Source organism: Phocoena sinus, chromosome 21 (assembly GCF_008692025.1).
Source record: "Phocoena sinus isolate mPhoSin1 chromosome 21, mPhoSin1.pri, whole genome shotgun sequence".
NCBI lineage: Eukaryota > Metazoa > Chordata > Mammalia > Artiodactyla > Phocoenidae > Phocoena > Phocoena sinus.
In genome coordinates this window covers 33,598,909-33,612,132 of record NC_045783.1, presented here as the reverse complement: position 1 = coordinate 33,612,132, position 13,224 = coordinate 33,598,909, and the positions used below count along the sequence as shown (strand labels likewise).

The following is a 13,224-nucleotide window of genomic DNA, read 5'->3' as shown; positions in this document are numbered from 1 at the left end:
GTATGCATGTACGATGTTTGTACAATTAACCTCTTTTTTCCTCCCAGTAATGCCATTGGTCCCCTGGTAGCTCTGTGGCTGATTTATGAACAAGGTGCCGTCCTACAAGAAGCAGTGACTCCCGTCTGGCTGCTGTTTTACGGAGGGGTTGGAATTTGTACAGGCCTCTGGGTTTGGGGGAGAAGAGTGATCCAGACCATGGGGAAGGACCTCACCCCCATCACGCCGTCCAGGTAAGCCGCCGGGGCGGCGCGGAGTGGTTGTGTCTGGACGTCCCAGCGCGGCTCTCTGCATAGCCGGGTCTGCAGCGGGGTCCCCGTGTGCCATTCTCACCCGTCACCCTCATGCGCTGCTCAGCGGTGGCACGGGGTGAGGGTGGGAGTGGGAGGGATGGGAATGGAGGGAGAAGGGAAGAGAAAAAGCGAATCCACCTGCAGCCACACCCGCACCCCGTTCCCCTCCCACACTCCCACTGCCCTTACCCCGCCTGAGGTCCAGAGAGCAGGCGGGGAGGGAGAGAAGGGCTCTTGGGCCTGCCTTTCCCGAAAATCCTCTGCTCACCAGCTCCACCTGCTGGCTGCAGCTGTCCCCTGCTGCCCTTCAAGGTTTACTCCACATCCTTCCTTTGCTTCCTGGGCTAAGCCGGCAGGAGGGGTGCCCATGCCCCAGGGTGGGGTTTGGAGACTCCCACGTGGTTTCCTATGGTCCTTCTAGTGTGTATCCTCTAGAGCAGGGGTTCCCAACCCCTGGTCCGCGGACCGACAGCGGTACGTGGCCTGTTAGGGACCAGGCCACACAGCAAGAGGTGAGTGGCAGGCGAGGGCGAGCCAGCCAGTGAAGCTTCACCTGCCGCTCCCCATGGCTCCCCCTGGCTCGCATTACCGCCTGAACCGTACCCGCCTCGCTCGCATTACCGCCTGAACCATCCCCCTGTGGAAAAATTGTCTTCCACCAAACCGGACCCTGGTGCCAAAAAGGTTGGGGACCACTGTTGGTTAAATAACAAATTCACAGGAGAACTTTCCAAATACAGCTAAAACTTGAAACCGCCTATTGTAAGAGATCTTTTCCCCCTTGAAAGTCATTTTAATGAATGATTCTCTTATAAGATTGAAGAAAAATTAGTGATCTGAGAAAAAATTCATTCCTTTATGACACGTACACGTTTTAAAAATGAGAGCACAGTTTTCCCTGCACCACTTTAGACATGACAATTCACCACCTTCGGCTCAGCGGGAATTTCTGACCCAGCGCCTACAGGGTGTGGTTTTTGAAAACATACCGGGAAAACGAGGCTCCTTAGGGCTGCAAGCAGCCTCATGCCAAGCGTTGGTGCCATGTGGCCACCATGCCGCAGTCCCTGGTTCTGCTGATTCCATGGGACGCAGTCCACCCAAGAAGCGTCCTGGTGAGGCCTGGGCACCCAGGGCCGGCGAGCCACCGGCAGCGCCTGTGACGTGTCCCCTGTCTCCTCCGCAGCGGCTTCACCATCGAGCTGGCCTCAGCGTTCACTGTGGTCACCGCCTCCAACGTCGGGCTGCCCGTCAGCACCACGCACTGCAAGGTAGGCCGGCGCCCGCGCGTCCTGCCCGGTCACCCGGGGCCGAGGGGAGCTCGGGTCACGGCGGGGTCTCCCGGGGGCGTTTGCCTCCTCAGACGGCCCCTCCCGGCCCTTCCCGCCGGCAGCGGTTCGGGTCGCCTCCCGTCCCGCAGACCTGGACGCTCCACGCGTTCCCGGCGGGAGCTCGCTCTCCTTCCACGTGTCCTGGTTCTCTCATTGTTTCCACAGTGGGTTTTGCATTGAGGTTGTGCGTCCACGAACCGTGTTTGTAGGCCCAGGGGCCCAGGAGTTGACAGGGGGACAGAAGTAGGCAGAAATCGTTTCCATGGAATCGTAAGACACGGTTGTTTCAGTTCTTTTTTCTAATATAAGGTGGTCGAAGTGACTCAATTGCCTTCGAGTGAATTCTGGATGATATTAACCACTGTCATGTGCTCTAGAACTCAGTGGGAGAGGGAATTCCTTGTCTAGTACCTGGACTGTCGGAGCCACAAGGAACCTTAAAGATGAAGGAAGAGGAAACAGGCCCAGCGAGTTTCAGGGAGTTACCCAAGGACCCCCGGGGTGGGCCAGGGCTGGAACCCAGGCCTTGTAACCCAGGGCTGCCCAGTACCTGGAGGAATTCTAAAATATCTCCAGTGGGCCCCCTGTATACAAATATACCCACCAACAACTTCAACAAAGCAAAAGCGGCTTGCAGATTTTCCTAGGTTCATAGATTCCTGTCATTCCTGAAAAGCTTGTTTATTACCACTCTGGGCACCAAGGGTACCGCAGTGACCAAGACAGTGATGGGCTCTCCATTTACACACAGCCTGAAAACTCCAACCAGTGTGTCTGTAAACAAGCACCGCTAAATGTGAAACGCTTATAAAAAAAGAATGAAATCATGCCATTTGCAGCAACATGGATGGACCTAGAAATGACCATACTCAGTGAAGTAAGTCAGACAGAGAAAGACAAATGCCGTATGATATCACTTATATGTGGAATCTAAAAAATGATACAAATGATCTCATTTACAAATCAGGAACAGACTCACAGACATAAAAAACAAACTTATGGTTACCAAAGGGGTAACAGAGGAAGAGGGATAAATTAGGGGTATGGATGGGATTAACAGATACACACTGCTATATGTAAAATAGATAAACAACGAGGACTTACTGTACAGCACAGGGAACTATACTCAACATCTTGTAATAACCTATAATGGAAAAGAATCTGAAAAAATATATATATGGCTGAATAATTTTACTGTACACCCGAAACTAATACAACATTGTAAATCAATTATACTTCAATTTAAAAAATAAGTACAAATAGGACCACTAGCCTCGGTTTCAGTTTCTAATCTGGAAGATGAAAGGGCTACCTTAGATGACGCGTAATATCGATGCTGTCTGGTTCCCCTACTTCTCAGTAATTCTGTTGCTGTTAGTGCCTGGTGATGGACTTAATCTGGAAACACACTCAACTTATTAAGAGGCAAGTCGGAACGCAGCAAAGAATACCACCTTATATCAACAAAAGACCTCATCAGTAGTGAAGACATGGGACTCTGGGCCCCTTGTGATCCAAATAACATAACAACTAAAAACATAAGGCAAAAGCTGTTAGAATTCAGAAATTAATGTGTCTAAGTCTGTGACAAATGAAGAAGACAGAAGTACTTAGGAATATAATGGATTTGATTTATAGCAGTATAATTAATAAATATATATCAAAATTTTATGTCTTCTTGTCAAGTATCATGAAACATTTATAAAAATTAGTCATAAATTCAGAAGACCATGATAAAAATCACAACTAAATTTATAAAATAAGAACAGATATTCTACACAATCTCTAATCCCAAATAAATTAAACTAAAAATATATGTTGAAAAAAGGAACATTTAAAATGTCCCCTTGAACATTTTAAAATGCTCTTTTTAAGTAACAGTTGAATCAAGGAGTTTAAAAATTATAATCATAGATTTCTTGGAAAATAGAAAAAAACAAATTGTGTGTCCATGTGTGTATACATAACAAACTTATGCTCAGATAAAAATTCATATATTTACATGCTTTAATTGAGCAAAGGAAAAATAAAAGAACCAAGCATTCAGATTAGTATTTTATAAAAAGTTCAGAACAATAAAAATTCTCAGGAAACAGCAAGAAGGATATAAAAGCAAAATAAATTTTAAAACAAAACTAGTGAAGGAGAAGGGGAGAGGAAAGTGTTTACTAACAAAATAGCGTCAAATTCTTAGAAGAGGAAGGGAGGGGAATTAAGTTAGAAAGAAGAAAGTCATCAGAACAGATTTGGGAGAGAATTTTAAAATATAAAACCATATAGCTGTATGCTAAGGATTTGAAAACCTCTGTAAAATGAATTATTTTTTGCAAAAATATACATGACAAATAAATGTGACACAAAAAGTAGAAAAAAAGTGGAAACCCTGACCAGAGCAATAGGAAGAAATTAAGGAAGTTCTCCAAAAACAGTTCTTCTCACCTGAAAAGGCAAAAAGGAGGAGGCCACTGCTGACTCCAGTTGTAGATGGATTCACTGGCTAATCTTTTCCATCTTAAAAGAATAGATAATTCTCACATTATATGAACTTTCCATAATGTAGGAGAAAAAAACAAAATAAAACAGGAAACTCTCCAGTTTGGTCTATAAAACATATACTGAATAACCCTAATACCGAAACCTGATTAAAAACATCACAAACAATGAAAGCTGTGTTTACATATGAATGTTGATTTTAAAACTTTAAGATGCTGGTAAATGACATCAACAATATCATGAAAGAACATTTCAGCAGGACCACATTGATCTGGATTATCAGAATGCAGGCTCCGAACAGGGCAGGGCTGGTGCCTGTGCAGGGCTGGCCCCTCACAGGGCTCAACAAATGGGTTTACAGACGTCTTCAATAAGACACGGCTCAGCGATCCATTAGAAAACAACGTACGGTCATCTGTTGAAATACATGCCAAAAAGACATTTGAAAACCCTAGTAAAGTGAATGATGCACATGAAAAAGGCACAAAGCTTTGCTCAGAGGTAAAAGAAAACCTGAATGTGAGACACACTGTGTCATTGGGTGGGAAAGTCCTCAAACACTAGCCCAACCAAATTTTTCTCATAACTTTCCAAAATAAGGCTAAAGTTAATTTGGTGGGTTAAATTAGCAAGAATATAAAATGATCTACAGAGAAAAGCGATGAAGAGGGAGTAGCCTCAGCAGATAGGAAGTCTGCTATAAGGAAACAGGAGGCAGGAGGGTGCGGAGAAGGAGGGCTGATGGGCAGAGAGTTTCAGTTTGGGATGACAAAAAAGTTCTGCAGATAAGTGGTGGTGATGGCTGCCAAACAATGAGGATCTATATGCCACTAAATTGTATACTTAAAAATTGTTAAAATGATAAATTTTGCATTATGTATTTTACCACAATAATAAAAAATTAGATACTTGTATAAAAAAGTAGATAGACCAGAGATAGAACCTAGTATATATGAGCATATAGTTTGGGGCAGGAAAATTTTAACCAATAATTGAAGTTGAGTAACTGGCTATCACCCTAGAAAAATAAAAGTAGACCCACAGTTCTCAAAATACATGAACATATATCTGATGGCTTGATGTTTTTAAACTATTTTAAAATTTAGAATAAAATAGAATTTTATTTTAGAAAATTTAAAATAAATGAGAATTTATCAAATATTCAAGCTAAGGATAAATCACAGAAGAAAAGCGTAGCATATTATATTGCATGAAATTAGAAACTTAAAAGTGAAAGCAAAATACTGGATTGAGAAAGTATTTGCATTAAATATCAGAGTTAATATTTATTTAGGGCTTCCCTGGTGGCGCAGTGGTTGAGAGTCCGCCTGCCGATTCAGGGGACACGGGTTCGTGGCCCGGTCCGGGAAGATCCCACATGCCGCGGAGCGGCTGGTCCCGTGAGCCATGGCCGCTGAGCCTGCGCATCCCACAACGGGAGAGGCCACAACAGTGAGAGGCCCGTGTACCGCAAAAAAAGAAAAAAAAAAATTTATTTAAACACCACATAAACAAATAAGAGACACATTTAGATTCCAATATGTAAATGGGCAAAATACATGAAGAGACTTTTTTATGTTATCATGATGTTATTTTAGCTGGTGTTTATTAAATTGAATTATAGTTGACTTACAATATAGTAGTTCCAGGTGTACAACATAGTAATTTGATATTTTTATAGATGATACTCCATACAAAGTTATTATAAAATATTGATTATATTCCCTGTGCTGTATATTATACCCTTATAACTTATTTATTTTATACCTAGTGGTTTGTACCTTTTCATCCCCTTCATCTCTTACCCTTCTCCCCACCCCTGTCCCTTCTGGTAACCACTAGTTTGTTCTCTAATTCTGTGAGTCTCTTTCTGTTTTGTTATATTTATTTGTTTTATTTTTTAGATTCCACATATAAGTAAAAACATACAGTATTTGTGTCTCTATGACTTATGTCACATAGCATAATACCCTCCAGATTCATCCATGTTGTTGCACATGGCAGCATTTCATTCCTTTTTATGGCTAAGTAATATTCCCTTGTGCCACAGTACTTCTCCTTTATCCATTCATCTGTTGATGGACACTTACGATGCTTCCATATCATGGCTCTTGTATGTAAATAACGTTGCTGTGAATATTGGGTGCACATATCTTTTCAAGTTAGTGTTTTCATTTTCTTTGGAGAAATACCCATGAATGGAATTGCTGGATCATATAGTAGTTCTATTTCCAATTTTTTAAGGAACCGCCATACTGGTTTCCATAGTGGCTGCACCAGTTTACATTTCCACCAACAGTGTACCAGGGTTCCCTTTTCTCCACATCCTTGCCAACATTTGTTATTTGTGGTCTTTTTGTTGATAGCCATTCTGACAGGTGTGAGGTGATGTCTCATTGTGGTTTTGATTTGCATTTCCCCAATGATTAGTGACGTCAAGCAGCTTTTCATGTGCCTGCTGGCCATCTATACGTCTTTTTGAAAAAATGCCTATTTAGGTCCTCTGCCCATTTTTTAATCGGGTTGTTTCTTTTTTTATATTGAGTTGTATGAATTGTTTATATATTTGGATATTCCCCCCTTATTGGACATATCATTTGCAAATATCTTCTCCCATTAAGTAGGTTGCCTTTTCATTTTGTTGATGGTTTCATTCACTGTGCAAAAGCTTTTTAGTTTGATTAGGTCCTGTTTGTTTAATTTTGCTTTTGTTTCCCTTGCCTGAGGAGACATATCCAAAAAAATATTGCTAAGACCAATGTCAAAGACCATACTGCCTTTGTTTTCTTCTAGGAATTTTATGGTGTCATGTCTTGCATTTAGGTCTTTAACCCATTTTGAGTTTTTGTATATGGTGTGAGAAGATGTTCTAATTTCATTATTTTACATGTAGCTGTCCAGTTTTCCCAGCACCACTTATTGAAGAGATTGTTTTTTCCCCATTGTATATTCTTGCCTCCTTTGTCATAGATTAATTGACCATAAGTGCGTGAGTTTATTTCTGGGCTCTCTCTTCTGTTCCATTGAACTGTTTGTCTGTTCTTGTGCAGTAACATACTGTTTTGATTACTGTAGCTTTATAGTGTAGTCTGAAATCAAGGAGCATGATACCTCCAGCTTTGTTCTCTTTTCTCAAGATTGCTTTGGCTATCCAGGGTCTTTTGTGGTTCCACACAAATTTTAGGGCTATTTGTTCTAGTTCTGTGAAAAATGTCATGGGTATTTTGATAGGCTTTGCATTAAATCTGTAGATTGCTTTGGGTAGTGTTGACATTTTAACAATATTATTCTTCCAGTCCATGAAGACAAGATATCTTTCCATTTATTTGTATTGTCTCCAGTTTCCTTCATCAGTGTCTTCTAGTGTTCAGAGTACAGATCTTTCACCTGCTTGGTTAAATTTACTCCCAGGTATTTTATCCTTTTTGGTTTGACTATAAATGGGATTGTCTTCTTAGTTTCTCTTTCTGATAGTTCATTATTAGTGTATGGAAATCCAACAGATTTATTTATATTACTCTTATTTCTTGCAACTTTACTGAACTCATTTATTAGTTCTAACAGTTTTTTGGTGAAGTCCTTAGGGTTTTCTAAATATAGGATCATGTCATCTGCAAACAGTGACAGTTTTACTTCTTCCTTTCCAATTGGATGCCTTTTCTTTCTCTCTCTCTCTCTTTTTATTTGATTGCTGTGGCTGGGATTTCCAATACGATGTTAAATAGAAGTGATGAGAGTGAACATCCTTGTCTTGTTCCTGATCTTAGAGGAAAAGCTTTCAGTTTTTCACCATTGAGTATGATGTTAGCTGTGGGTTTATCATAAATGCCTTTATTATGTTGAGATATGTTCCTTCCATACCAACTTTGTTGAGATTTTTTTATCATAGAAGGATGTGGAATTTTGTTAAATGCTTTTTCTGCATCTATGGAGGTGATCATGTGATTTTTATCCTTCATTTTGTTAATGAGGTGTATCATGTTGATTAATTTGTGGACATTAAACTATCCTTGCATCCCAGGAATAAATCCCACTTGATCATGGTGTATTATCTTTTTTATGTATTGTTGAATTCAGTTTGCTAATGTTTTGTTGAGTTTTGCATCTGTGTTTATCAAGGATATTGTCCTGTAATTTTCCTTTTTTGTAGCATCGTTGTCTGGTTTTGATATCCAGGTAATACTGGCCTCGTAAAACGGGTTTGGAAGTGTTCTCTCCTCTTCAATATTTTGGAATATTTGGGAAGGACAGGTATTAATTATTTAAATGTTTGGTAGAATTCCTCTGTCAAGCCATCTGGTCCTGGACTTCTGTTTATTGGGAGTCTTTTGATTACGGATTCAGTTTCAAAACTAGTTATTGGTCTGTTCAGATCTTTTATTCCTGACTCAGTCTTAGAAGATTGTAGGTGCCTGGGAATTTATCCATTTCTTCTAAGTTGTCCAGTTTGTTGGCATATAACTGTTTGTAGTTGTCTCTTATGCTTGTTTGATATTGGTTGCAACTTCTCTTTCATTTCTAATTTTGTTTATTTGTGCCCTCTCTCTTTTTATCATGAGTCTGGATAAAGGTTTGTCAGGTTTTTTTTTTTTTTTTTTTTTTTTTTTTTTGGTCTCTATTCCCTCTCTGATCTTTATTATTCCTTATTTCTGCTACTTTGGGCTTTGTTCTTCCTTTTCTAATTCCTTTAGATGGAAAGTTAGGTTGTTTATTTGAGATTTTTCTTGTTTCTTGAGGTAAGCCTGTATCACTATAAACTTCCCTCTTAGAACTACTTTTGCTTCATTCCACAGATTTTGGACAGTTGTGTTTTCACTTTCATTTATCTGTCAAGGTATCCTTTTATTTCCTTTTTGATTTCTTCATTGACCCATTGGTTTTTCAGTAGCAGGTTGTTTAGTCTTTTGTTGTTTTGTGTTTTTTCCATTTTTTTCCTGTAATTGATTTCTAGTTTCATACTGTTGTGGTTGAAAAAGATGCTTGATATAATTTTAATCTTCTTAAATTTATTGAAACTAGTTTTGTGTGATCCATCCTGGAGAAAGTTCCACATACACTTGAAAAGAATGTATATACTGCAGGTTTTGGATGGAATGTTCTGTAGATGATCATCTGATCTAATGTTCATTTAAGACCAGTGTTTCCTTTCTGATTTTTTGTCTGGATGATCAATCTATCCATTGAGGTAAGTGGGGAATTAAAGTCCCCCACTGTTATTGTATTATTGTCAGTTTCTCCCTTTATGTCTGTTAATATTTGCTTTATATATTTAAGTGTTCCTATGTTAGGTGCATATATGTCTCTAAATGTTATCTCTTATCATTATATAATGCCCTTTGTTATCTTTTGTTATAGACTGTGTTTTTTTGTTTGTTTGTTTGTTTGTTTTGTGGTACACGGGCCTCTCACTGTTGTGGCCTCTCCTGTTGTGGAGCACAGGCTCCGCAGCCATGGCCATGGCTCACGGGCCCAGCCGCTCCACGGCATGTGGGATCTTCCCGGACCGGGGCACGAACCCATGTCCCCTGCATTGGCAGGCGGACTCTCAACCACTGCACCACCAGGGAAGCCCTAGACTGTGTTTTAAAGTCTATTTTGTCTGATATGAGTATTGTTACCCCAGCTTTCATTTCCATTTGCATGGAATACCTTTTTTCATCCCTTCAGTTTCAGTCTATGGGTGTCTTTAGCTCTGAAGTGAGTCTCTTGTAGGCAGCATATAGATGGGTCTTGTTTTTTAATCTATTCAGCCGCCCTGTGTCTTTTGATTGATTAGTCCATTTATGTTTAAAGTGATCATTGATAGGTATGTACTTATTGCCACTTTATTTGTTTTCTGGTTGTTTTTGTAGTTCATTTGTTCTTTTCTTCCTCTTTTAGCCTCTTCCCTTATAGTTTGATGCTTTTCCTTAGTGTTATGCTTGAGTTCCCTTCTCTTTGCTTTTTGTGCATCTAAGTTTGATTTGTGGTTATCATGTAGTTCATATACATCAACCTATATCTACTTGTTTTAAACTGATAGTCATTGAAGTTCCAACACATTCTAAGAGCTCTATGTTTTTTTACTCCTCCCCCACCTCCCATGTTTTATATTTTGGTGTCATGTTTTGCATCTTTATGGAAAGGACAATTTTTATATCTAAAGACTAGAGGGAGTAAAATTGGATATATAAATAAAGTTCAGCCTTAGCAGTAATTAAAGATATGCAAATAAAAGCAACAGTAACACATGTTTTGTTGATTGATTAGCAAAAAGAGAACAATTTACAGGATTGTTATAGTGTGCTGAAATTCACAGATTATGGATGCCCTTGTACATTTACAACTGATGTGGCAGTAGGTATCAAGATCCTAAAATGCATTAGGAGAGGAAAGAGTTCTTTCTCAAAGTAACATTCCATCTGATAACATGGGAAGGGAGTTGGTAAATCACCACTTTGCAACCCCTGTAATAAAGCTTGGATTGCTAAATCTTTAGCAGAAGTGGGGGGGGGGGGGCGCGGGCAGTTGGTGAGGAACAGGATATTTCAGTGCTGTTAAAATGTTTCTTCATGATTGTGGCAAAATATTAAAAATTGGTGAATTTGCATAAGGGGTGTATGAGAGTTCTTGCAGATTTTCTCTACGTTTCCACATTATTTCAAGATATTTTTAAGACGCCCCCTGTAACTAATAATCCATTTCAGGGAATATTATTTTTTAAAGCCTAAATATAAACTATATGAATGAGTATATTAATCATGAAATTATTTCTAATAGGGAAAAATTAGAGGCAAATTGGAAATGTTTAAATAAAGGTACATCCACCTATAGGGTGTACCATTTTACATGACACTCAGGAAGTCTGTGAGCACTATGGGAAGATGCTTATTTTCTTAAAGAAAGGAAATAGTAATGTACCCTATTGTTTACAAATAAAGGTATATTTATAAAAAAATAGTAGAAAGGAATATATAAACATGACAATAGTGGTGTTTTGGGGCAACCCACTAGTAGTGGGTAATTGTCCACTCCTCTTACATAAACTTGCTATAATATGATTATATTACTTTTATGCTTTTTTAAGAAAAGTGTTTTAACAAAGGAAGAGGGCGTAGATAACCTTGAAACTTGAGCACGTTCTCTGTGTGTGAGCCGAGCTGAAGTGCGCTGAAGAGGGACAGGCCCTGGAAGGATGGTAACAAGGAGAGTCTAATCTCCGGAAACTAGTGTTAGTGGATTTGACCATATTCGAGGACCAGAAGAACCTAGCTAGTCCTTTTGCAGTAGAAAAGTCTCAGTTGGCTGGCGTGTGCTAGGAACTGCTAAGCAGGATAATCAGGTTCATGCAGTACACTGGTTATAGACAAAGGGTTTACGTAGAATGATCATTTTGATGCCCCTTCGATGGGTTGTTCGTTGCTACCTGGAGATGTATGGAATCACTGGTTAATCACGGCTTGGGCTGTCAAAATATCAGATTAACTGCCTTTAAATATGCTGCTGGTTTTGGTGTTCCAGTTTGCTTCCATAAACAAGTGTTGGATTTTATTTTTTCTGTTGACCCCAGAATAGACCCCAGTGGCTCTTTGAACCTCATTGGCCCCTTCTGACTCTGAAGTATTTGTGGGTCAGTAGAGACAAAGCCTGTTTCCTGGACGTCTTCAGGGGCCACCTCCCAGTGGCCAAGGGCACCGTCAAGGGCATGTCTCTGAGCTTCACCAGAGCCTGAGCGAGGCGTGAGATGCTACAGGATTTGTACTTTCTTATGATTTCCATTTTTAGATACTTAAAATTGTGGGGTTTTCCCTTGTACATTTTCAACAAATCACAAAATGAACTGCGAGTGTACAGAAGAATATCTTAATCCAGGTTAACATTCTGATTTTCAAGTATCTCTATCATTTTGTGAGGCATGATTGACAGACCCAATTATATTTATGCTCCATTTAGTTAATAAATTAAATTTTGTGTGTGTGTGTGGTACGCGGGCCTCTCACTGTTGTGGCCTCTCCCGTTGCGGAGCACAGGCTCCGGATGCGCAGGCTCAGCGGCCACGGCTCACGGGCCCAGCCGCTCCGCGGCATGTGGGATCTTCCCGGACCGGGGCACGAACCCGTGTCCCCTGCATCGGCAGGTGGACTCTCAACCACTGCGTCACCAGGGAAGCCCATTTAGTTAATTTTTTAATCAGCTGAAGTACAAGGACTGCAAGGCAGTTGGAGATAGTGGAGAAAACCAGTTTAAGATCACGAGGCCTCAGCTCTAGTTCTCAACCTGCCGTGATTTACAAATCTCCTCATGCCCCAAACCCTCTGGAAATGTTTTATTCTCTGCAGACCGAGCCACGGGGATTAGATGGATTAGATATTTGCAGAGGTCTCCAGCTCCAACATTTTATGATGCTGTTATTCCAGGAGAAGGATACTTTATCGCCATTTCCTTGTGTACTTAGAGCAGGTTCACATACTGTAATAAGCAGTATCATGCCTGGGGAATCTTTAAAACGAGGGCGGTCATCGCTAGTTGATAAGGTGCAGGGGGAATAGAAAACATTTGGTTGGCTAAGCTTCCACTCAGATAGAGCAGAATACAGGTGGGAAAGTGCATCGGAACCGTATTCTGAATGGAATAATCCTAAAATAATTGTACCTAAAATCTAAAAAGTATTTTTAAAAGCTTTTACCCAATTTAGGGGGAAGAACTGGGAATCCTGTGATGTAGTTTATTTCTGAGATTAGCCGCTTAACATCGGTCGAGTGTGTAGACTGTGTCTCGCCTCTGGTTTGACTCTGAAACACCTGTGCCCCTCCAGGTCGGTTCGGTGGTGGCCGTGGGCTGGATTCGCTCGCGGAAGGCCGTGGACTGGCGCCTCTTCCGGAACATCTTTGTGGCCTGGTTCGTGACCGTGCCTGTAGCAGGGCTGTTTCAGTGCTGCTGTCATGGCTGTGCTCGTGTACGGGATCCTTCCGTTCGTGTGACCGGTCCTCTTCCAGCCGGTAAACAAGGGATGGGCCGGGCTGCGTGTGGGCGCTGCGTGCTGTCTCCCGCCAGCGCCTCCACGACCCTCTGTGATGTTCCAAACCACACCGTCCACCTAGGTGTAGAGTCGTCCTCCAGAGCTAACT

General features: G+C 40.9%; 1 protein-coding gene across 1 annotated transcript in view; it reads left to right on the top strand.

Annotated features, from left to right (window-relative positions):
• The window catches only part of LOC116746632 (sodium-dependent phosphate transporter 2-like), a 103,710-nt gene extending 90,486 nt beyond the window's left edge, over positions 1-13,224 (top strand). Inside the window, 4 exon segments of the mRNA XM_032618131.1 lie at positions 48-233; positions 1,480-1,564; positions 12,912-13,022; positions 13,024-13,224. Of these exon segments, the coding sequence (XP_032474022.1) occupies positions 48-233; positions 1,480-1,564; positions 12,912-13,022; positions 13,024-13,077 (436 nt within the window). The 3' untranslated portion in view covers positions 13,078-13,224.